Genomic DNA, 25617 nt, shown 5'->3' on the forward strand with positions numbered 1-25617 from the left:
CTGTTATATATACGCTAAGGAGGCGTGTGGTTACGCTCCACTCTGCTAACGTCGCTTTTGGCCAACTGAAAACAACCCGAGTGTGTGTTGGCGATTAGTAAAACAGGTACACTGTGAGAATTTAGACCGCGCTGAATGCCCTGTACGTGTGTGTAGATTTCAGTGTTTCGTAGCTGCTTTTTGACTATTGTTCCCAACGCATTTGCAGATCAGCTAAGCTAGGCTAGTTGTGATGCTAGATAGCATTAAAAAGGCCCGGGCTGCATGCGCAGTCAGGCCCGTGTGTATGCTAACAAACTCCTACATCACTTTGATAACACAGACTTTTTTAGCACCCGGCTGAATCTGAACGCTGAAAGTGGGGCGTAGACGGGTTAAAATAACAATTTTTAGGACAAACAGCGTTGTAATGTAACCGTTTTAACTACGTTAATACTGGATAGAAAACTAGGTTAGCTTTTTAGCTTAAGACTGTTTAGCTACTGCTGTAAATTAAAAGTACGTTTAGTGGTGGGAGATGCAGAGGTGACACCTTGATTCACTGTAATTTATGTGATGTACCAATATGAGCGGATATGAGTTTCGTCAAACACTCCGAGAAATGCACTGGAAGTGTAGACACTGATGCAAATTAATTTCAAACGTATACATTTTTGGTTTTTCGTTACACTGAATTTCCCTCACATCTCTAATGTGACGTGTCACAACTTCAGTTATAGGAAGTGACCAATATGCCTCAGTTTACTTATGAATAGACAGACTACAAATAATTTGTGCATTCATGGCCTTTTAATCTCAGACTATGTGCCTGTTGTCTTGTTAGAAGTTTAGACGTCAGTGCGTGATTTTGGTTGTCAAGTGTTTAACAAGGAATCTAGGTAACGATTGCATTGCCTGTGTTTAGTGTGAAGGTTAAAACTGTGAGTCTTGAGTGTTGATAGTGTGTTTGCAGATGTGCTGGTTGCACTCTGTAGTTGGTTCTGATCAGAGATATCAACTGTAATATGTAAGAGATACTTTCTGTCTGTATATCAAGGAAATAACGTGGAGTTCAGAGCTCTTGAAGTGCTCTGTTTATCAAGTCCAGTATTTATTTATTTATTTTTAATCTTGCCCCTAACACCCCTTAATCTCACTTTCCCCTGTCTTCCATGATTCTTGCTTGTTTGCCCTGAGCAGCAGCCGTGCCCCGCCGCGCCCCCACCCCTAGCGGAGCCGTCATGTGGCAGGAGGCCCGCAAACATGAGCGCAAGCTCCGTGGCATGATGGTAGACTACAAACGGCGAGGCGAGCGCCGGCGAGAGTACTACGAGAAAATAGTAAGAAACTTTATCATGTAGCATTGCCACAGTGTACCACCGGGTAGGAGTGAGCAGGTCTGGCCTGAACACTCTTACTGCAGGATTTTTTTTTTTTAAAAAAAGGAAAGATTTGAGCAAATTTATACACAGTTAAGTGGATCCAAACTTTGTGGTATTTTTAAAAACATATGCATATAGTTGGCACAGCTTTTAGTTATCCTCATTGCATCAATGAACCAGTTACTGTTTTAAAAAAGTGTGAAGTTTTAGAAGTTAATTTCCATGGTTGTTGGTTTCAGTTTAATTAAAGTGCTGTGCAGTGTAACATTTTGTAGTTTTTAGATATTAGTCAATGCATTGCATTCTGACAGTTTCATTTTCTTTTGACAGAAAAAAGATCCTGCTCAGTTTCTTCAAGTTCATGGTCGAGCCTACAAGATCCACCTGGATCCAGCTGTGGCACTGGCTGCAGAGAGCCCTGCAAACATGTGAGGAAAATCACAAAATCCACACATAATAAGAGATGAGCCACACCGCAGAGCTTATGATCACATGTTGCCTCATTTTTGTTGTCTGAAGGATGCCTTGGCAAGGAGATGCCAACAACATGATTGACAGGTTTGATGTAAGGGCTCACCTGGACTACATCCCCACCTACACTCCACCTCTGCTCACCACATCGTAAGTCTGAAAGTACTTAAAGTCACATTTTTAACATGGAACCCACATTGTGTGAACATTTTACGGTTATTTATTTACTTTTTTGTTGTATGATTCTACATTGGACAGTTGTGAGGAGATTCACACATTCACCATAGATTGTTGTACATATGCAGTACAGATTGTTATATATTCAACAGTAAAGATAGTTCATTCATATGTTTTCAGTTATTTTTTTGTTTTGTTTTGGGGTTTTTTTTTTAAATTTTGTGGAAACATTTGCTCTTATATGAGGTTGAGCTGATCTGACTTTAGTGGTCAAAAGAGATGGTGACCCCTTTTTTGTTTGTTTGTTTGTTTGTTTGTTTGTTTTAAGAAAAAAATAGGCTAATTTAATTACTTATATTACAATTTCTATAATAATAAAGCCAAAACACCTGCTGCAGTAGTCTGTAGTAGTAGATTTATGACTCTTCAAGCACAGCTTTAGTGCTTCTGGTGACCCGCTCCTAAGACAGTGGCAGGTGGGGGCTTTGACTGGGGCAGTACATCTGTCCAAACTGTAATGCAGGTGTCCTAAGGTGAGCTCAGGGAGGACAGAAACCACCTGTGGAGCAGAAGAGCAACAGCTTGCATGACCTTGATTCCTAGTATGAATACAGATTATTAAAATGGGTCCTCATGGTCCTCCGGATTTCCTGGGTTTTAAGACTGTGGTCAGTAGGTGCTGGATTGTTGACCTGCTAATAGGAAAGTGAACTGATTTTTAGGCCGTTGTAAAACATTTTGGTGTTTCCCTGCTGATGATGTGTGGTTGTAGCAGTAATCCTGCTCAGTACGAGAGCAGTTGACATTATGTGTATGTCTTTGGACAGTGGTGTGAAGCTGCCAGCTGCAGGATTGACTGAACACCTGAAATAAGGTGTCAGCACAATCCTCAAATGCTGATCATAGCTGTGGTTAGTTTTACAGGTTCACTGTTTTCTAACCACAGGCACAGTCAGTCCATTGATTTCTCAAAACACCACCCATGAGGAGACTTTGTTGAAGATGGTTGCTGGGATGACCGGGTGACTACTCTTAAAACTTTCTCTGATAAATACCCCTCCTATTACATTATAATAATTTAAAAGACTAAAATTAAAAACTAAACTAAAACTGAACCTTTCTATAAAGTTAAAACTAATCTAAAAAATACCAAGCGATTCTGTAAAGTGATGGAAAACTGAATAGAATTAAAGAATTAAAAACAAAATAAAATTTAAAAACGCTGGTCATAGCACAACTGTCTGTTTCCATCTTTATGTGTTGTAATGCCGATTACTTCACTGACTGTTTGTGCTGGTGCATTGAAACTTGTGGTAATAACTGTAGAGTAGCTTTTTAGTAAGACTTCTGGTTCTTACTCTGTGATAAAACACCTGCTGCTCAGTAATTGAACAGGTCATCTGTGAGATTGTATTTTTAGTCATCTTTCATGCTTGGTGAGGAGACAAACCAGTTTGGTGTGGTGAGATTTAGGCGTTCAGTGAGGTGTTTAATGTGACCAACAGTCTTCTTTGTCTCATGCAGCACTCCAGAGCAGGAGATGGAGGAGAGAAAGTGTAACTATGAGCGCTACAGAGGCCTTGTACAGAATGACTTTGCCAACAGTGAGTGTTAACACACAAAATCTACATGACTATGTAATGCACTTAATAGTGTTGCACCTGTATTCTTAATGTGACCATGGCAGTGTGTTGACCTGCTCTCAGTGGGTATATTTTGCAGTTGTGTTGTGCTCTTTAAATCCCTCCTGTCCTCCTGCAGTCTCTGAGGAGCAGTGTTTATACCAGATCTACCTGGATGAGCTCTATGGTGGTCTGCCCAAACCAAATGAGGATGAGAAGAAAAAGTATGAACTAAATTTTAAAGTGATTTCTTTATTTCCACTGTGAAATCCAGTATTTTAAGTTGTGTTTATAAATCTTTCCTTGTGTTGTGCAGACTGGCTGAGAAGAAGGCCACCATTGGTTACACGTATGAGGACAGCACTGTAGCAGAGCCTGAGCCCCAGTCAGACAAGGAGGAAGACAATTCAGAAAACAGCGAATCCGAAGATGACGAAGGCATTCCAGATATCGGTGAGCGTGTTTCACTGGAGTAATCTATGTGTTAGGGAAATAAAATTCAGGAGATGACCAAATAAAACATTTAGAGGTACAGCTGTCCACAGAGAATGTGTTTGATCAGCTTTTCGTCTCTTGGATGTGCGAGAGTTATTCCACAGAACGTTTCTCAGAAGAGACTAAAATCTGAAATTGTCAATTTGACTGTGCGAGCTGGATTTGTGACATCATTTAATGCAGTGCAGGGTTCAAATGGCCAGATACACATCTGTGTAGCTGGACCAGGATTAGCTTCAGACTAACCCTCAAAATGGGCTTCAGCGAAGGAGAAATGTCACATCCCAATGAGAAATTAATGCTGTTGAACCAAGCAATTTAACAGCGTGTGAAACGCTAGTTATTGAGAAATAACACTAGTTATCTTACACTGTACCTGGAGAAGTTTGTCTTTATAAACGTGATCCACTCAGCTGGAACTGCTCATCTTTTCTGCCCGGTTGCAGGTTTTTCTTGGTTATGTGATAATTGTGTTTTAAATGCTGTGAGCCGACGATCTGATCTCAGGTCAGTGTTCCTGTTTAATGCTTGGGTAAGAAATCGACTTGTGTGCTTTCAGATGTGGAGGTTGATGTTGATGAGCTGAACCAGGAGCAGGTGATGGACCTGAACAAAATGGCAACGCCATATGGAATGGCTGAAGGAGACTTTGTCAGGTAACATGTCATTAATGACGTCATGATGTCAGTGGTTCTTGAAATTTTAAGTAGTGTCTTGATCAAAGTAAAGTTAATATAGCTTTTTGTTTTTAAATTCAGGGTTCTTTTGTTGTTGGGTTTTTTCCTGTGTTTTTTTTTTTTAATTTTTTTTTAAGGTTTTAATTCTGTTTAAGTTTTTAGTCTTTTTAAGTATAATTGTATAAACGGCAGATCTCAGAGGTGAGATTTAGGAAAAGAATTTTAGGTATTATTGTGAAAACAGAACTTTTTGAAAGTTCAGTTGACTCAGTGTTTTAGACCAAATTCTTAGTAAACATGTCTGAATCTTTAGGGAAGTTGTGATACATTTTATCAACTAACTATTTTCAGAAGTCTGGTTTTTATTTTATTATAATTTTTTCGGTTAACTGAAATATTTTTTCTAATGTAGTCGTTTTGTTTTTTTAATGTTTGGTTTGTTTTTTTTTGTGGTTTAATTTTGTTAACTGTAATATCCTTGACCTCAAAGTTGATGTATTTGGGTTATATTCATTTTAATTACAAGCTTCTGCAGTGTTTTAAGTTCAGCAGATACTGTAAAAATACACACAGTAAAAAAAGGTATTTTTTTGTTTGCTTTTAAATTGATTGACTATTTAGAGGATCTCTTTCAAAATAAGTTCTGTAGAGTAAAGGCGAACTTTGAGCAACATGTTTGTATTCTTGGACTCCAGTGGAGTAGCTTTGTATGGTTCACAGTGCAAAATGAGCTTTTTCATTTTTAGTGTCGTCTTAATTGGCTTTTGTGCAGCCCAAATAAACTAGCTGCTCTCCCGGGGGGGGGGGGGGGGGGGGGGTGTAAAAAAAACACTTTCTGAAGTTGGGGAATAAGAACAATTTAAGCCTGAGCCATTGTTCGTACAGCCACTCTTGTTATTGTTTGAAACCATGGCAATGTTTAACGTGAGCATCTGACGTTAAAACATAAACCGTAATGAGTACACTGAGCCGTGGCTCCGACACGAACGCATGTATCTCGTGCTGTTACACTGAGGATCGTTGGTTTTCTTTTCTTCACGTTGATGCGCTTCTGTGTTTAAATAATTATTTTTGTGGTTTTTGTAATGCTGTGATTGTGCTACCCATTTGTCAGGATGTTGAGAAAAGACAAGGAAGAAGTGGAGGCCATCAAACATGCCAAAGCTCTGGAGGCGGAGAAGGCCATGTACTCTGTAAGACTAAATCTGCTGAGGGAAGTGTTTGTGTGGGTTGTGTTCACAGGTTTTATAATGTTTGTTTGCTTGATCGTCTCAGGGCCGCCGCTCTCGTAGACAGAGGAGGGAGTTTAGAGAGAAGAGGCTAAAAGGAAGACAAATCAGCCCTCCGAGGTAAATTTGCGTTATTTTTCCGTAATGAACTTCACCGTACCTCAGAACGTGGTTATGTTAACTCGCCATTTCCTCTTGCAGCTACGCCAGGAGAGACAGTCCAACATATGATCCTTATAAACGGTGAGTTCACCCACTTGATTTGTCCTTCCCACTTTTCTGATTGGTTGTCTGCCTCTGTGTGTCTTAACTAAAAAAAATTCTGATCACTTTCAGGCCAGAGTCAGAGTCCAGCTCTGAGTCACGCTCACGCTCACGTACTCCCGGTCCAGAGAAGATCACCTTCATCACCAGCTTCGGCGGCAGTGACGAGGAAGCCGCGGCAGCACCGCAAACAGCTGCTCCTCACTCTGGCCACGCCCCTTCCAACTCGCAGCACTCTGCAGGTCATAGCAGGGGCTCCCGGTCGGTAACTTTCCCTCCTCCTGGTTTTTCTTCTTGCAGTCACTGTTAATTAAAATGACCGCAGCTGTTCGTGCAGAAAGAATATCGATTGTTTTTGTGGTCAGAAAGGTGGATCAGCTTTCAGAGTATCTGACCAAATAATCACCGACTATCAAAAAGGAACTATTGAAGTGTGCATGCGCATAAAGAAAAATCTGATTGGGTATTTTTCAAAGCTGAAATCTGTTATCAAAATTTTTCTATAAATTAAACAACATATTACATTTAAAAGCGGAAAATATGATGTAATGATAGGCTAGGTGCTAGCCTGTATTTATACTGAAACGCTGTCTCTGTTTATTCAGGAGACGAAGGTCATCCAGCAGCCACTCCCCTTCTTCCTCCTCGCACTCTTCCTCTCGGTCCTCCTCTCGCTCATCGTCACATTCACGCCGACCCCGACGAGGACGCGGGGGAAGAGATGGGCGTCGATCCCGGAGTCGCTCGCGGTCAAGGCGGCGCTCTAGGTCCTACTCCCGAGGTAGAGGAGGGAACGGAGGATCGTGGAGGAGACGTGACCGGTCACGCTCCAACGACAGAGACAGAGAACGTGAGAGGGACAGAGAGCGAGAACGAGACCGGGATCGAGACAGGGATAGGGACAGAGACAGGGATAGGAGACGATACTCGGCACGTAGAAGAACAAGGTTAGCTTAATCTGTAAGCAGTGCTACATGAGCTGCCTAACAGAATTCTGTAGTTGAAGCCCTTTTATCTTTCTATCAGGTCCCGCTCGAGCTCACGTCAGGGCGGCAACTCGAGGAGAGGGGGTCGGAGCAGTGGAGGACATCGTCGTGGTGACAGCGGCAGCCACAGTCCCTCACGAACCCCTAGCCGTCCTCGCCGTAGCCCATCCCCTGCCCACAGAGGGGCCCAGCCTGCTACCATTGCCATCTCTGACAAGTTAAGAAAGTAAGAAGACCCTAAAACACTTTAACAGAGTGTGAAAATGTAAATAATCAATATTATAGAAAGAGCGGTGTCTTTAATATCCAAAATGAAAGCTCCCTGGCCTTGTCAGAAATCTGGAAATATTCTGCCGATCATCCAAACCCTTAATCACACATAAATAAGACTAAGTGTCTCTAGCCTTGTGTCGTCACAGATTCATTTTGGGCTTCTGATGATTTCTTAATGGAGCATAATTCTTCATTACCATCTCTCCAGTTTAATTTTTTCCTCGCAAAATAATCAGAACAGGAGCGAGATCCATTTAAAAGACAAGAGAAATCTCTACACTTCATCAGCTGTCATTTAAATATTTCCTGGTTATTTAAACATGTTTACAAAGACTTTAGTCACTGTGACTGACCTTTTGTGGCCTGACTGCTATATATTGTTCGTCCACCAGGGGGCCTTGCCCCACATTTTAGCAGATGTTCGTCTAAAAGGTGTATTTTTAGGCAAAATGGACACGTACATTTCAGGCTGCTTGATTAAAAACCACCAACAGTTTTCATCCTTTTACTGTTTTTTATCAAACTTTGTAATTTTCCCCGCTCTTTAAGAATGGTTTTGTCTCAGGAAAAGCACACTTTCGACTCATAACTCATTAGATTGGCTAATCAAAAGCTGAACAGCAAGTGTTCTTGAGTTTAATGACACACAAGACAAAAGGTTTGGAGATGAGCTGTGCTATAAAGTGGAAATATAAGTAGTACTTTATTGCTTTAGGGCTGACATGTCTCTATTTACCATCATCACTTTTCAGACTTAAGGCACCTGACTAGGCCTGTGCTGCACCAGTGAACAATAAATAAGTCCATAAATAAGAGTCTTAAAACAGTCAGTTTCAGTGTCACGAAGCCAGAACAATTTAACACCTGTTCTTTATTGCTTTTCACATTTAAAAGCCATCCTCACCCTTCAGCGTTACACCTGTTAGAAAGTCAGTATGCATATATAAATATGCCATCTTCACCTCATCGTGATGTGTTTTTCTGTCTTCTTCTTCTTCTTCTCCTCTCTCCAGGCCTGACACTTCGGGTGGTAAAGAGACGGGAGCTGCCAAAGTCAGTAAGAATTTGATCTAGCTGGGTTTCTTGCTAAAGCCTACGCCTCCCTCATCCCTGACAGGCTGACTTGGTTGTCCACCACACTGGGATGTAGAAGCCATTGTTGCCCACAGAGAACAGTTATTTTATTCTTATCCCCCTCCCCCTAAAGTGGACACGCCCTGCAAATTACACTACAGTATTCTTGCCAGATGTCTAAGTTAATGCTGCCATTTCTTTATGAAGTGAACTTTTATACGTCCTCTGAAATCTTGATGATGATTTTAATCTTGGTGGTGGATGCATGTGTGCAGTTATCTTTATGCATCTGTCTTTAGTCTAAAATAAACACACTGTGACACATCAAAGGTCTTGAGATGAAGAAGATCACTTCTTCCTCTTATGACAATCTATAAATCAGTAATGAACACGTGAATGACGAACATATTGATTAAAGAAATAGTCGGACACTTTCGAAAGTACAAATGGACACAAAGATCAAAACAACAATTGAGCAAATAAGCAGACTTCCTAAATTTTTGAGCAGTTTCCTTTAAGAATAAGTCATCGAAACTGTTTTGTGAAATGTATTTCTGTCATGGACGACTTTTCTTCTCACTCTTTTCCTGGAAGAGAGGACGAGGTTTGAATACATCCCAACTGTCACACAGTCAAATAGTGTACATTTGTTATCAGCTCGTCTGTTGCCTGCAGCTTGTGACCTGCAGTTTTTCTTGCCTGGCCAGATTTGAACAGCCCAGCGAAGGGTGTGTCGTGACAAAACGCCACTGGCCAACTTTTTAAACTCACCGGACCTGAACTTGCTCTTGTTTCACTTTCTGACCCTCTCTCCTCCTCCAGTCCTTGTTTTTCTTTCTTCTCTCTGGCAGTGTTCGTACAGTTGCAAGAAAATCTTTGGGTTACCATGAGAATTATGATTTCTGCATTACTTACTCATGGGGTCTGATTTCTTAAACAGTTAATGCCTTTCTTGAACACATTGAGCAATCATTCATTTCAATATTTGAATTTTCAACTGCAATAATCCTTCATGTGTTTATCATCGCTGCTTATGAGACAACACTGAGAGTCTGGGCCTGTTCCTCTCTACATAACTGTTTGAGTTCGTCAGTATTTCTGCGACGTTTGTTTCCCCATTGGCGTTGTTCCTTTGTCCAGGTGTGAACATGGTAATCACACTCCAGGTGTGGACAAAACAACCACATTGAGTCCCTTTGGAGATGGAGGTCTCGATCCAGATCAACTCCAGAGTAGTTTGTGGGACCAGATGCAAATTTGAGCTAAACGTCTTCCCGTAGCCAGGTGTGCTTTGCTTTCTGGGATGTAGCGGAGTAATGCAGCCGTGCTCAGTACACAAACTGTAAAATATTACCCATATAAACATGAATGTTAGGAATAAACTCTGAGTTATCTGCTGCTCCAGAGCACAGCATTTTCTTCCCATCTTAGACACATGTGGCCAATAAGCAGATTGAATGTTCTCACATCTTTTTTTTGGTTTGATTGGAGTTTTCTGTGTGTAAATAAACAAAACTCGTCAACTGATTTGGACCAGGGTAAACTAACTTTAGGTGTGAAAATGCCCTCAAACAGCCCTCCCCAGATGGATTAAGGTCAGGACGATTCTGCCTTGGCTCATCCAAACCTTGAATTTTCTTTGTCTTTGGTTCATTCTGTTCTTGGATTACCAGTCCTCTCCTTGTGGGTTTACATTTTCCAGTAAAATGCTTCGTAATTTGTTGCTCTCCTAACAATCGCGAGGTGTCCAAAACCTGGGGTAACAAGTCAGCCTAAAGCCTAATTGTGCCTCCACCGTGCTTCACAGGATGGTGTTCTGGTTTTTTGGGGTGTAGAGTTTGCAGAGTTGTGGTTTCCTGTGGGGTCACAATTAACCTTATGTCTAGGGAGTCCAGGGATTTTGTTGTTACCCTTGGGTGTTTTCCCCAGGACTATACTCTATATTCCTGATGCTATTTTTGCAGAGAGATAACCGGCAGTTCTCAGTTTCCTCGATTTGGAGACGACCCAAACTTCAGTCTCACCTTATCAATTGGAACGCCTGATTCCAATGAACTTTGGAAGTACTTTTCCCTGCCTGTACTCAGTGATTACCCAGGTTGTTTTAAAATTTTAAATGCATAAAGATTGATCTTCATTTTGAAACCAATCAGTGCAAAAATCATAGTAATTCCAAAGTGTCCACAAACTTTTTCTTGCAACTGGTTTTTTTTGTTTTGTTTTTTTTTTAAACTATATATTTGTGTTCATGTTGTTTTGATCCTGGCCTGTCTCTAAACTGTCCCACAGCAGTTGCAAGCTAAAGCAGCAGTCTGTCTACACACACACACAGAGCCTGTGTCTGTTGTTCCAACACACAAAATGTTTTCAATCACTTGTAATCTGTCACCCTTTTTATCTCCACCAGCTACTGTTCGTAAAGGTGATGGTATTGAATTTGTACAATAGCCCCGGTACCTCCCCCTCTCTCTAACACATGCGTGCACACTGACACACACACTTCTTTTTTTTTTTTTTCTTTTCTTTTTTTTTCCGGCCATGGAAAGCTGTACTAACACATTTGTGTCACCTGCAGCCCAAGATGACCCCACAGGAACGGCTGAAGCTGAAAATGCAGAAGGCTCTCAACAAGCAGTGTGAGTGCAGCCGAGCAAATCGCATGTGTTTGTGGTTAATGTGCGAATTAAGAATCAGCACTGTGCACAACTTGAAACTGTTGAAGATTTTCTCATATTATGCAAAGTGAAAAAGATGATAAAGATCTTTCTTTTGCCTGATCTGCAGCCAAGGCGGATAAGAAAGCCGCTCAGGTGAAGATCCAGCAGCAGGAACACAAACGACAGGTGTGTGTGTGTGTGTGTGTGTGTGTGTGTGTGTGTGTGTGTGTGTGTGAGCATGTCTGAGGTTTAGTAAGACAGAAGCGTCTTTGTCCACCTATTTCCTCTTATTGCTGGTTGTTTACTTTACAGGAGCGAGAAGGCGAACTGCGAGCCATGGCACGCAAGATACGCATGAAGTAAGTCCGTGTTTGTGTGCCTAGCTGGACCGTTTGGTATTTGTGTGTCGCAACTTTCTGACCCTGGCGCTCTGCGTTTAGGGAGCGCGAGCGCCGTGAGAAAGAAAGGGACGAATGGGAAAGACAATATGGGCGACAGAGCCACTCGCCTTCTCCTTCCAAATATGGTAAGGCTTTAGGTTTTTGATTGACAGCAGCAACATGGCTCCTGTGTAATTAGAATGTGGCTTAATGAACATGCAGTGTTTGTTCTGCAGCCTTGCATACTCGCACAGAAGTAACCAAAATATTTAATCAGCTCAGGCTCTGATTTGCTGCCATCAGTTTCTGCTCTGCCAGTTTTATGGGCTTTAAGATGTTCTGGCATGCAGTTGTTTTTCATCACAGCTCTGTCCTCTGTCCCTCAGGCCGAGAATACAACTCATACAAAAGGTATGTGAGAAGCCACAAGAATCTGCACAGCCACAATGAAGCAGAATGAATTATGTCTTCTTTTTTTTTTTTTTTCTCTCTGTCTCTCTCTCTCTCACACACACACACACACACACACACACTGTCTCAAAGGCTCATCACCAGGCCTGCAGACACCGTAGTTAAGCTATTTGTCTTCTCATCAGTTGCAAATTAGAGTACAGATTAGTGTTGAAAAGTCAGACTAAATGCAAAGAGGTCAATACCTTTTCAGGTAGTTTCTCTACAGCCACATGTGTACATCCACAGAGCACTTTATTAGGAACACTATAAGCTCGTCTACCAGTTGGAAAGTGAGTGGATCGATTCCTGACTCCCTCTGGTTATAAAGTGTGTAACTGAGTAGAAAAGCACCATTTAAGCACCAGTCCGTTTTTACCATTTAATACTCAGCTCAGGGCTCCCTTTACTCTCCAAACAGCATCTGTCAGTGGATTCCACATCTTTCTGCCAACACTGGGGGTTCTAGTCCTTTCATCTCAACAGCATTACATAATTTCTGTGTATTGGACAAACGTGCTGTCCGTCTGTAACCTTCATACATAGACGTGGGTCACGTGCTCAGTCTGTTGAGCTCCTTTTTGTGGTTATCTGACCTTTCTCATTGGATCTCCCTCATCTGTCCACAGATATCACTCTGTGTGTGTGTGTGTGTGTGTGTGTGTGTGTGTGTGTGTGTGTGTGTGTGTGTGTGTGTGTGTGTGTGTGTGTGTGTGTGTGTGTGTGTGTTTTTTTTGTTTTTTTTTTAACTTTAGTGCCACTAGTAATCAGCACTGTGAGAAATATTCAAATCAGCCTCTGTGGCACCAACAGTCATGCCACAGTCGAAGTCCCTGAGAACAGCTGTTTCCTCATTACCTGCTCCTGACCTGTAACATGTTACACACTTCACTGCCACCACGTCAGTGGCCGATTGAGTGCCTGCTTGAATGAGCAGGTTTAAAAGTGTTTCTAATAAAGTGCTCAGGAAGTGTACTTTATGTTTATAACTTGTGTTTAGATGATCAGTTTAGGTCTGAAGTGAAGGCTGATGAATGATTTTAGATGAACATTGTACGGCCTGATGTAATGTGTTATTGATGTCTAGGGCTTGTTTACTTCAGGGATGTTTGTAAAAAAGAAGAACTGGGGCTAAACTACATGGACATGAATGCTTATTTTAAATAAATAAAAGAACTTTGTGCTAAAATTCACAATTTGAATTGGTTTCTAAAACTTTGGATATTTCCAAACCCCACTGACTGAGGTGCAGACACCTCTTCACTGACTTTCTATGAAAGTCATTCGGGTAGTTGGTTTGTAATACTGCTAACGACCAAACAACTGACGCTTACGCGCCTTGATGGAGCTGATAAGATGATCTTCACCAGATTAGAAACAAATTTTTAATCTCACACTAAAGCACAGCAGTCATATCTTTGTTTGTTACGCTGCTCTTTATACTGGAGTCTTTTCTTTTTTCCAGGAGGTCGCGGTCTCGATCGCGGAGTCCATACTACAGATACTGAGCGGATGGCTGGACAGCAGTACATCGGTTTCGAGCACATACTATCCAACAACAGCCTACATACAACATGGAAACATGAAGAAATGACTGCTGGCTAATAAACCAACACACAAATCTGCACCTGGATGTTCTCTGGTTTTGATCCTGTGACACCTTCAGCCCTTTTCAGACATGGATTGTTTTATTCACACTTGAAGGTCACACTGCTGCTTTCTGAGAACAATTGTGATGCCTGGCACCTGTAGCCTCAAACACTAAAGGTGTGTACTCACACTTGGCTACAGTGACTAAGAGTGGAATCTCTGTATGTGTGCTGCATGGTGCTTCCCCTTACACACAAGCTCAACATTCAGATTCCTGCTTTTCTTTTAAAGCAGAATTAAGTAAGAGAAGAATCTCTAAATATTTCCTAAACTTAGAAACGAATTTTTGATCGTGTGCAGGTTTCTGTGGTTCAGGCTTTAGTGAGGCGAACACCACAAAGATGCAGAAGGGCCATGTGCCTGCCTGTCCTTTCTAAAGCGACTGCATCATTCGACCTGCTGTGATGAATGTGATGCAGAAGGCTGCCGTGTTCAGGTGAAGGATGTCTGAAAAGGGCTCCAGTCACTAAATACAGTTAATTGGTTTAATTTCTCCTTGTAAAGACAGTCTTGTCAAATAACTAACTCCAGTTTCTCCACTTCTGCATGCTCTCCCTCTCCGTTTCCCTTTCTGAACACTTCCTCTCAGCACGGAGACATTTGTATCTACTACTAAGCAATACCTGCAGTTTGTATCCTCCTCGCTTCACAACCTCCTCCCACAGTTTGGCTTCTTTTTTTAATATGAAAACATTAAACCAAGGAACATTTTAAACGCCTCCTGTGTGACACGTCCATCTGAAACCGCCTCACAGAAAGCCGATGAAGTCAAAGTCGATGCATTTATTAAAGTGGCTGCTCTTTTTGTACCGTCCTCAGCCAGCTGTTGACAAAAGCAGAGAAGTCTTTGTTCTCAGTGATGTGGAATGTTAAATACAAATAAAATTTACTTTGAGTTACTTGCCTTTTTTCTTCTTTGTCTTCATTAATGTGACAGATTATGCACAGAATTATTTACTGAAGTCTCCGCGGGGTGAATTAAATATTTAATCAGGATGAGCATGCTGCATGTATTAGTGTAATGTATCACCATGCATTGAGATATACCGCCTGCAGTGCGTGGAGGCGAACGGTAGGAGGCGACAGCGTTCAGCGCTTCGCTGTCACAGAGCGTCTGTGAAACTTCGGAGGTGTTTTCCACGCTGTTTGTTGAAACGCAGTGAGCAAATAACATCAACAGCTGCTCGCAAGAAAAAGGAGAAATAAATATTTCTCTGGTTCCGGTTTGGTTTCAGAGACACCTGTGGAAAACCAACGAGGTATTTCCTCTGAACTGCAGAAGAGGAACTGGTGTTTGAGACCCAGTAACGGGGTGTGAAAACCCTGATTTAGACGGGCTACTTAAAGCTGTGTAAAACAAGCAAAACCGCGAGAGGTGCTCGGGGAAGAAAAGGTTTTAAAAAGTGACAGAAGTCCGTGTCTGCCGAGCCTGTTACCCGGGGAGGGCGGGGTCAGGGTCGGCGGGGCGGGCGGTGCCTCCTCTCGCCCATGCCCCCTCTTGCCCTCCGCTCGCTGCTGGGAGAGAAGCGTGAACTTGAACGCTGCCTTCACTGCGCGCTGCGAGTCCGGGCAGAGGCCACACACCACAGTCTCATCAGCTCGCGCTTCGGACAGTAACTCGGAGCAGGAGAAGCCGGACGGGGTCCGGTTCGGTTTGGGACCCAGAAAGGTGCCAGACGCTCGACGCGATGTCCAGGCGCAAACTTGGAAGCAGACCGCAGCACCTGAGTGCGATTCAAGGTAAGCCCGGAGGGAGAGCAGCGGTAGCGGACGGATGTGATGTTATCGAGGTGAAACGAAAACAAAAATCGAAGTCCCTGCTTCTTCTTCTTTTTTTCTCCTTTTTATTGGGCTTATCGGCAGTTTTGCGCGCGTGGTGTGTAGATGCGCGCTGGCACCGGTTATCGCACATTAAATGATGGACTTTTCCCCCCTCCTCATCTCACAGACTTAAAACTATATTTGTGTTTAGACCGATCTGAAGCCAAAGCTGATATTTAATCCCGTGTGCAGCCTAACAGGCAAATATTTAAATAAGAACTCCTAATGTTGGCGTTGTGTTTGTCCTGATGTGCATTGTTGGTGCAGCAGTTTCCACAGAAGAAGGACCGGTTTACTGGCACGCTGCTGTCAGCGGCTACAGGTCCGAACACGATGATTAATATTTTCAGGTTTGAAGATGATCAAGTTTCTCGCTCGGTCTCTGTCTACTTTTGAGAAGACATCACCTGCTGAAAGTCCCTCCAATAAAAGAGAGAGACTAGTCCTGCTTCAAACTATGCAGGAGTTTCTTTTAATTAAATGATAGGTTTAAATAAAGCATGTTAAATGAGGGTGGTAATTTAATCCCGATCAGATTAATCAAACATTAAAGTTTATTAAAGGAAAATGGGGGGGAAAAAAACGTGATAACTGAAAGGAAATGGGGACAGAAACTTAAATACCATTTGTTTTTTACAGTTCTCTACTGGAGACCAGTCGTGCATGTCTGTTGTGACCACAGGCCTTGACTCAACCCTGCGTGTGTGTGTGTGTGTGTGTGTGTGTGTGTGTGTGTGAGAGAGAGAGTGTGTAACCGCGCCTTGCAAGTCTGCACAAACAGCGCAGGCCTGAAACAGGAAAGGTGACATTTTTGAGTAACAACTGGCGAGATCCGACTTCAGACTGTACTGTCTGTACCTGTCCTGTGTGCTAGCCAGCTCAGCCTGGGCAGGTGGATCCAGTCCAGTCATCAAGGTGTGCCCACGCTGTGTTGAGCAATACACCGCTGACCCCCCTCCTCTCTCCCCCCTTCTCCTCGTCTCCAAAGAGCTCTGTCTGGTCTGAGCTGTGGGACTAAATGAAGAAATACCCAGAGTTTACAGATGGCTCTTCAGAGGTTTGGGTCTGACTTGTTTGCCACTGCTTGCAAACTGCACTTGCGTTTCAAAGTGCTAACCACATAAGATTTGTGAGAGTTGAAGTTGAATCAGATGAGCTGTCCTGTACATGTTTGCGAACTTTAAAAAAGAAAAAGAAAAGAAAAACACAAGGGCCGCAGCTCTTATCTCAAACACCTTCTGCCACTTTTTTCTTTTATTGCAATCCACTTCCTGTTGAGAAACTCTCACTGCCTGTGGCTGGTAGGGCAACATTTTATTTTGAGTGAAAGGTGAAAGGCTTTGCCTTCGCCGCTTTTTTAATTCACTGCTCCGGCGTGTCAGCACTCAGTCAGTGGCAGTCCTGTTAACAGGAGGTTGAAGTTTCTGCTGAGATGGACAGATGGTGCTCCTCTCTCGCTCGCTCTCTCTGCAGCCTCAGCGAGCAGATCTGTTTTGCGTTGGTTAAAGGAAGTGGTCAGTATTGGCTGAGCAGATTGGCCTCGTTGCTTGAGAGTTTACAACTGAAACTAGCACTTTCAATCACCACGCCTGCTTGTTGTTCCATTGAGGTCAACTGTACATTGTAAGTAGGCTAATCTATGAGAGCGAGGTCAGAAACTTGTCAGCAAGTCCAAATGAACGAAGTGCTCTCTGATTATATCAACCACCCAGCTGCTTTTGATGCAAAATACAGGTACATCTTCCTTTCTCTCTTTATATAGATGTGTGTATATAGGCAACTCGCTTACAGACTCTAGGGGCATAAATTGGTCATGTGTATGGAACATAAAAATAAATGCACATTAAAGAAACGCTTCAGAGAAAGCTGGTTGCTGTGGATGTTTTATAGACACTTTAAGCTCCCTGCACTTGATAAGAAAGAGGAATTGCACAGTTACACTTGCATAGGAAAAAAAACTGAGTGAAATGCTCTCAGGAAGCAGACACTGATTGATATTTAACCCCAAAGATCTTCATTTAACTCTCCGACAAGAAAACGAGACGACCTGAGAAGCCGTGACTCTTTTACATGTGGCTTCTTGTTTTAATTGATCTCTCTCTCTCTCTTTGTCTGTCTGTTATCTCCTGCCTCAGATGCCACCGATATGCCTGATGAAACCGGCTCATCAGGCGACCACCACCCACCCCTTCCTCCCCCTCTTCCCCCAAATCTTCTTCCTCCGCAGGTCCGGGCTCCTGACCAGGGTCGCGACCTTCTAACCTGCGGCCAGTGCTGTCAGGCATTCCCCCTCGCCCACATCCTGGCCTTCATTCAGCACAAACAGGGTGGCTGCACCGCCCGAAATCTCGCCTCCAACGCCGCGCCACCCTCGCCCGCCGGCCGAGCGCGGCAGCATGTTGCCAGCGCCGAGCTGGGCCCCGGCTTCATCGAGCTCAGGAGAGGGGCAGCCAGGGAGCCAGTCTGGGGGGAGGAGCCCGGCGTGAAGGTGAAGGCGGAGCACAGCAAAGCAGGTGAGCTCTTGGAAGAAGCAGAAGATGATGGCAGGTTGCTAATTAGTGACTCTGGGGGGGGGGGGTTGTTGGTTTTTTTTGTTATTTTTTTTTCTTTTTGTTCTTTCAACCGCCGCCTCTTCATTTAACAACCGTTCCTCCTCCCTCCCGAGTCCAGCTCATTAACTAGCCGTTGCCATTAGCAGACCTGCGTGAGTTAGTGACGCGCAGGCTAATTGTGTGGAAAGGATAGGCGTCAGGAACATTCGGAGGGCACTCAGGGTCCCCGAGGGCTCCACGCTGAGCACCTGAGCTCCTTCGCATCTCCCTGACTGTCAGTCTCTGAGGTGGAGTGGCCAGGTAAACATGTTTCTCCCTCCCTGTCATTCCCTGCACCCTGGACCTCAGAGACTGAATCCACATCTCCAAACCCCCCTCCACCCACCCCCCCAAAAAACATGAACACACACACAGAGGAGCGTGTCTCAGTATTCAGTGTGTTTTCCAGAGGGCGGCTGAAAGGCTCCTGTGTTAAACGGTCAGAGGATGCGAGGCAGGCAGATCGTGCTGGTTTCCTCGCTGTCATGACACTCTAACCGAGGACATTGCATCATGTGCGGCTCCTCTGCCATCTCCCGCTGTTCTGCCCCAGGCCGAGCCACCTGAGCTCCAGGGAATCTCCCTCTTCCTCCTCCTGCTTTTTCTTCATCTCACTCGTCTTTCTCCCTCGTCTTCTCCTTTATTTCCAGAGTCCTAACCCATCCCTCTCCTCTTCTTTCAATGGCACCAATTTTCTCTCCTCCTGCCTTACTTCCTGCTTTCCCTACTGCTGACTAAATGATCTTGATCTAATATTGTGTCTTTTTTAGGGTGGAGCCCATTAAACTCAATCAGAAATTCTTTATTTTCTTTCATAATTTAACTGAGATCCTTTTTGAAGAAGGGCTCTTCGTGTCCAGGTTTAAAATAAACAACCAAAGAAAAAAGAAAAAGAAACGTGAAGGCCACGTTGTAGCTCTCGAAAACGGACAGAGCGTCTCGCTGCAGACGCGTGTAAGGTGTGAGTGCCCCCTTTGCGCATTTTGAAACTCTCTCTGCCACAAGTTAGCAGTTCCTTCCTTTGTGTAACGCTCAAGGGACGGCTGCACGCACCATTTCCGTTTGTCCACAACCCCTCTTGTTTTGTTTCTTCTGTTTCAGTGTGCTCACCTCTCTTGCTCTGCCTCTCACTCTGAGGCACAGAAGCACACCGGTTTAGTAATTTGGTGGCCTGCAGGATTATACAACAAACCTAACACGTGCATGAGGCGGAAGTGGAGAGCACGACAACATGTGAAAAATGCAAAAGAAGAAAAGCTTAGATTAGATTTTTTAATTTTTTTTTTAATTCAAGAATCTAGGTTGCTGCTTGTTTGGACATAAAAACAAAGTCTGAGCTGAAATGTGCAGAGTGTGGCTTTAATTGGGCGTCCGGCTGGCCCTGAAAAGTTCTAGTTGATGTTTTGGTTTTACTCGAGCGACGAGCTGTTTTTCTTTTTTTATTTGTGGTAGAGAAATTGAACATCTGACAAGATGACTGAAAGCGAAAGAGCAGTTATCCCACAACAGACAGGTCCTCCATTTATTTTCCTGCATTCAAGAGCGGAGGGAAGGGGGTAGAGCAGGATGGATTACTGAAGAGCCGCGTGCATCTGTCTCATTCCTTTTTATTTATTCTCCTTGTTTGTTTTTTTTTTTTCCTCCTCATCACCCACCCCCTCCCACCAACATCCCCCCCCCCATCTTCAACACACTTTCGCTTTGCCCTCTTTCAATTTCTCGCACCCCCCTCTCCTCTCTTCTTCCTCTCTTTTCTCCTCCCTCCTCCTCCCGAGGGAAAAGAGATTCTGCCTGCTGCTCGTTAGTGCTCCCAGCCAATCTGCATTTTTAATTAGTAGTTATTGCTTCTGCTTAATATTCAAGTGCTACCCCGGGCCAAATGGGAATCCTTACAGGGGGAAAAAAAAAAGAGCGAGGAGTGAGCGGGGAGAGAGAGCGAAGGAAAGAGAAACCGGCTGGGTATTGTGTTTCACTCCAGGACCCCGAGACAAAAGCCCCACCACCACCCCACCACCCCCCCTCAGGGAAAGATTTGGAGGGTACTGGGGGGCGGCGGGGTGAGGAGAGCCGGGGTTGGAGGATGGGTCTCAGCTCCAATCCGAAGGGGTGACATATTTTTGTGGCATCTCTCAGCCCCCCGTACTACATTATAATCTTTTTATCTCATTTTCTTTTTATCTCCTGAGCCCTGACCTACCTATCTCCCTCCCCTTCTTCTTCTTCCTTTTTTTTTCCTGCTCCAGCTCCTCACCCTATTTTTAAAAGAAGTATCACAACTTCTCCTGGGTTTCTCCTCAGGCTAGGTTAAAGGACTCGAACACCGCAGCTCCTGTCGTCTCCAGACAGAGGGGATGGCGAAGGGGGGGGAGAAACAGTTGCTCTCTTTTTCATCTTCACCCCCTCTTCCCCCTCCAGTAAAATACAGAAGGATTTAACTTGAGGAAACATGAAAGAGGCTTATACCAGAGTCGGCTTTGAACCTCTCCAAAAAAAGAGAAAGAGAGGAGAGAAAAAAATAGTTTTTTTTTCCCGCAATTTGGGAATCTTCTCTCCAATTTTGATTTATGCAGAAAGGCCTCATTTGTCAAGCAGGCTGAGTCAGAGCCTGATTTACATAAAGCGTTCGTTTTCTGCGTTCTGCTAATTAGCAATTTGCAGCTTAATTGGAGAGTGGCTCTCGGTGAGGAGACAAAGCTATCCACATATAAAAATATCTCCAGATGTACTCTGTGACACAGCTCGCCTCGCTGTTGGACTTCCAGTTTCCGGATCCTGATTTCTCTTTCTTCAGGTCGCACTTTTGCCTCCCTCAGTTCTTCCTTTCCTTAGTTGGGCCTTAGGTCTTCTCATCACCTTTAATGCATTTAAACTGCAGCAGTCTGTCTGTACTACTCTTCTTATAGTCTTATACTGTTCAGTTTAATCGCTTCAAAGCATCTTTAAAAGCAGCCAGGACATTAAAACCAATGAGAAGTTAAAGCTTTACTGGGAAAAGAAAACTTGAGTCCTGGTACTTGTGTGGGCGTCAATTTGACATCTAAAGGAGGCTCAGGAGGTAAAGCAGGTCATCTACTAATCGGAAAGTTGGTGGTTTGATCCCTGCCTACTCCAGTCTTCATGCCCTGAGTCAACCCAGAGTTGTTCCCAATCAGTTCATCGGAGTTGGATGTTGGACAGAAAGCACTACTTGTATTAATGAATGAGAAATGTATAAAGTGTTTTGAGCGTACAATTAGAGTAGAAAAGCACTAGCACTCCCTGATGGCAGAAGCCTCTCCCTCCCACACACAAAGATCTGTAATTGTTCAGGAGCACAACATCCTCAGTCCGATCAAGTATCCCTAGGACGTGCCAGAACAAGCCCAATCCACCCCAAGCCACAACCCACAGGGTGCAGAAATACCACCTGCTCATGCCCAGTGGGTCACATGATATCAGGCGAGTGGTTTTCATGTTGTGGCTAGTGGCTAGCCATAGCCTATCAAGCGGAAAGATCCCTGGTTTGATCCCGGGAGGAGACAAAAATCTCTTCGGTGTTGTGTCACAAAGTGTAAAAAAAATCTGTTGCACCAAACATGCAGAGCTGCTCGCTGTCGAGACCTTCGTGTGAAAAAGGGAGCGGCCGAAAGTAGCTTTGGTTTTAATGTTGTGGGTTATCAGTGGCTTTTTATGTTTAACCCTCTGAGGTCTGAGTCATCTTCCGTGATGACCCTAACCCTCTGAATATGTTATCTTTCACTCTTTTAAAAAAGTTGCTCTGCAAAATTTTAAGTCCAGTAGCCCAAAGTCTTTGAAACTTTTTCCAGCTGTCAAAATGAGTTTTTTAAATTTACTTATTTAAAGCAGCAATGAGCCAGTAAACAATCAGGAACTAAAGATATATTTCACTGAGAAGGTGGTGGAGACCAAAAGTAGAGCTCGAAGGACAGACACACATGTGCAGGACATGCACGTATCCGAAATGTTGTTCCCCCACACGTGGGTGTGCACCTGGAATAAAATATAATTAATACATTTTTAACCAAGAACAGAAAGCTATAAGAAAATGAGATACAGATATGAAAGTAAATAAGGTTTTAAGTGTAAATATGAAAGTCAAAATACAATTATTGATGCCTGTGTATAAATTTATGGGGTGTTAATAAAGATCCTTATTGCATTATTGCAGAGAAGGTGTCTGTGTATCTGCTGGATGTGTGAAGTGTTTGTGGACACTAAAGCAGTGGTTTTCAAACTGACCTTGGATCCATTTCTGCTGTTAATGATTGACCTGACTGAATTGAATGATTGATCTTTTGAGAACCGCCTCTTCAGGTGGCTGCATGTTTGTCCTGTCCCGCGGTGGGTGCTGGACACTTTTAGCTGTACTCTTAGTTAGCGTCCTTTATCAAAACCACTAACTCACTTCTGTTTGGTCTGTGTTTGCAGTGCCAGAGGAGCCCTTGTATTTCATCTGCCAGCAGTGTGAGGCCGTCTTCCAGTCCGCGTGGTTGCTCTTACAGCACGCTCAGCACACGCACTCCTTCAGCATCTACCAGGAGGATGAGGGCGACGCTGTCATGGAAGGAGGAGGAAGTAGGGATCTTAAAGACCACAAAAGTGCTGCAGCCATTTTGGACCCACGACACCTGACCCAAGCGCTCGCTTCAGCCTTCCAACCCTCCGTCCCACGTCTTGGCCGTTCCCGTCAGTCCCACGGCCCCCTCTCCTCCTCGTCACCTGCCTCCTCCTCCTCTTCCTCCTCCAGGAACCTGCAGACTTTGAACTTTTCCGTGCGGCTCAGGGAGCTTGCCGAGGTGAATAACAACACAACAAGTGGCTCCCCCGGAGGCCTGGTGCTGTCGCCCTCTTCTTCTCCACCGGCAGCTTCTCCTTTTCCTCAGACAAGCGCCCTCCAGGCCGACTTCCACTGTGAGCTGTGTGACCAGAACTTCCAGTCCCTCCGCGCCCTCTCCGCCCACCGCCGGACTCACGCCTGCGAGCGGCCTTATCACTGTGGTGTGTGCGGCCAGGCGTTCGCCCAGAGTGGCCAGCTGGCTCGTCATATAAGGAGTCATCACCGGGAGGCCGGAGGAGGAGGAAGTGGATATGAGTCTGTGGAGATGGTCGAGGAGGAAGGAGGGAGGCAGGGGCCAAGAGGCAGGCTTCAGATTCAGCCAGCGGGAATCATGGGGAAGGGAGACCTGATGGCCCACATCCCCTCCGAGCTGGACTTGACCTTCCCCAAACACCCATCCTTGGCTTCAGGTCTAGTGCTGCTGCCCTCTCAGGTCAGACCACCAGAGAGGGAGCTGCTGAGGCTCTACCAGACCACCAGAGAGGGAGGTGAGGAGGAGACGGAGGTACATGCAGAGGCTCCACACACCTCGCCTTGCGCCAGCCCCTCTGAAGGCTCGCTGGAGAGCGGAGAGACGGGCGGCAGCGGCGAGAGCGGCATCGCCAGCGGAAACTGCACTCCAAAACGTCCTGAGGTGAGCGACAAGGTGCGAGGTGTGGGAGAGTGGGAGAACGAAAGAACGAAAGAGATCATCGAGAAGGAGTGGAGCTCGGCCAAAGTCAGCGAGGCAGTGCAGGAGTGGCAGAGGGACAATGAGCGGAGGACCGTGACGGGAAGCGTGAGCACAGCAGGCAGCGGCGGCGCGTCCGCTGGAGCGCCAGGGAAGAAGAAGAAGGACGAGGCCTGCGAGTTCTGCGGCAAACAGTTCAGGAACAGCAGCAACCTGACCGTGCACCGCCGCAGCCACACCGGCGAGCGGCCCTACCGCTGCGGCCTGTGCAACTACGCCTGCGCACAGAGCTCAAAGCTGACGCGCCACATGAAGACCCACGGAGCCCAGGGCGCAAAGGCGTCCTTCTTGTGCCAGCTGTGCGCGGTGCCCTTCACCGTCTATGCAACACTGGAGAAACACCTGAAGAAGGTTCACGGCCTGAGTCACGCCAGCGTGGGAGCATATGCGCAGGCCAGCGCCGCAGATACTCTGGCTGCAATAAAAGCAGGGGGAAAAGCTGCAGCGGTGGTGAAAATGGAGGAGGACGAAGCCGGATTGGATCAGATAGAGATGGAGAACAGAATGCAGAGTAACATGTCCAGCACCATGGAGGTGGAGGAAAGGCAAAGCCAAGAGTACATGGAGAGCAGCAGGAGTCCAGCCATAGCGAACGACCTCCCGCCTGAGAGCAGCACGGAGGCCCCTTTAGCTTTGACTCCTGCACCCTGAGAGTCTCTCAAATAAAAACAACAAAAAAAGCACTGTATAGAATTTAACCCCCCATTTAGTAAAACAAAAAGAAACTGAGTTAAAGTGCAGTTTAAAGAAGCTGCAGGTGTGTGCGTCTGTGTATAGAAAGCCCCCCCCAGAAGACGTTGTTCACGATTATGTGCGCAGCTGCCAGTTGAAACTAAGTGCCTACAGTTCTTTCAGACCACAGAGAAAAACAAGGCCATGACATTCAGCAGGGAGATTACCATAGCTCTCGAACAGGAAGTGAACTGCCACAGTCCACACCGACACAGGAAACTGATCACCATGTTGCAGTGCAGGATGCAAAAGACATGTGATTTATGTCTCTGGTGACCCGCTGGACAGGTGGAGGCAGATCTTAACTGCCACGCGGTGCAGAAAACGGTTTATGTTGAATTTAAAAAGAAAAGGGAAAAAGCCTGACAATAGAGCAACTTTAATATATTTTCAGATGGAGAGAGGTCATATTGTGCCGCATAGCCATTGCTGGTTTTCTTATGAGAAGACCTTTTAAAGGCTAAAGCGGTTTGAACAGACACAGAGGGGGGAAATGAATCCAAACACTGCCCGCCTGCAGTTTCTCAGACTCCTCTTTTTAAAGGCGCTTGCTTGTCACAACACTTGTCACTTAACGTAATGTTTACAAGGCTCGCGGGGCCTAAAGCAAGGTTGTGCTCCTGACTTTGTCACAGTGTGTGTGTGGATGACTATCTGTTCTGTTTTTGTTTGTTTTGGGTTTTTTAAATATAAATATAAATGTGAAATTAAGAGAATTTAAAGTCTACTGATGTTTTCCTTTCATTTTTTTCTATGCATTTAAAAATTTTTTTTGAAAAAACACAAGAAAAACAGCAATTTTACCTACATGTGAAACGGGTGTATTATTTTTGTTTTCTCTCAGTGACGGTTGTGATGGTAATATCTGTCTTTCATTGTTTACATCTGTAAATTACTGGACTGGTTGAAGCTCGTGCATGCTTTGCAGTAACTTGAATTTCTTTTCTTGCTTTCCTGTGTCTCAGTTCTTCCTAATTTATGGACGCCGCATGTTTCGCCAGGTTTGGAGGGCTTGCACGAGTGAGTTGTATGTACATTTTTGGGCGTTTTTTTTGTTTGTGTGTACATATCGCAGACTCTGCTTGAAGCCTCCATCCTGGGATCAGGTCAGAGCCTTCAGGCAGATTGCCCCCACCCTTT

The 25617-nt window shown here is 44.6% G+C and overlaps 2 protein-coding genes across 5 annotated transcripts; both read left to right on the top strand.

Annotated features, from left to right (window-relative positions):
• Positions 1 to 14533, top strand: clasrp (CLK4-associating serine/arginine rich protein). 4 transcript variants are annotated; one of them, XM_085379744.1, is made up of 21 exons: positions 1 to 106; positions 1180 to 1319; positions 1692 to 1789; positions 1881 to 1982; positions 3534 to 3613; positions 3771 to 3855; positions 3948 to 4084; positions 4686 to 4782; positions 5918 to 5996; positions 6079 to 6152; positions 6234 to 6275; positions 6369 to 6557; positions 6902 to 7243; positions 7323 to 7508; positions 8569 to 8608; positions 11205 to 11265; positions 11414 to 11472; positions 11599 to 11645; positions 11727 to 11812; positions 12053 to 12077; positions 13582 to 14533. In XM_085379744.1, the coding sequence occupies exons 2-21, from the start codon at positions 1221 to 1223 to the stop codon at positions 13622 to 13624; spliced, it is 1971 nt and encodes a 656-aa protein (XP_085235870.1). In that variant the 5' UTR covers positions 1 to 106; positions 1180 to 1220; the 3' UTR covers positions 13625 to 14533. The 4 variants fall into 4 exon arrangements, 3 of the variants coding, with proteins under 3 accessions (XP_085235870.1, XP_085235869.1, XP_085235871.1); XM_085379743.1 differs by having other exon boundaries at positions 17 to 142; XR_014907162.1 differs by lacking the exons at positions 12053 to 12077; positions 13582 to 14533 and having other exon boundaries at positions 10 to 142; positions 8569 to 8612.
• A 524-nt stretch (positions 14534 to 15057) lies between these two features.
• On the top strand, positions 15058 to 25269 carry znf296 (zinc finger protein 296). Its single transcript, XM_085380342.1, has 3 exons — positions 15058 to 15506; positions 17723 to 18100; positions 22607 to 25269. The coding sequence occupies exons 1-3, from the start codon at positions 15455 to 15457 to the stop codon at positions 24394 to 24396; spliced, it is 2220 nt and encodes a 739-aa protein (XP_085236468.1). The 5' UTR covers positions 15058 to 15454; the 3' UTR covers positions 24397 to 25269.
• The last annotated feature ends 348 nt before the right edge of the window (positions 25270 to 25617 follow it).

This window comes from Rhamphochromis longiceps, linkage group LG14 (genome assembly GCF_057381845.1).
Source record: "Rhamphochromis longiceps isolate RC_006_pf linkage group LG14, R_longiceps_female_GT1.1, whole genome shotgun sequence".
Classification (NCBI taxonomy): domain Eukaryota; kingdom Metazoa; phylum Chordata; class Actinopteri; order Cichliformes; family Cichlidae; genus Rhamphochromis; species Rhamphochromis longiceps.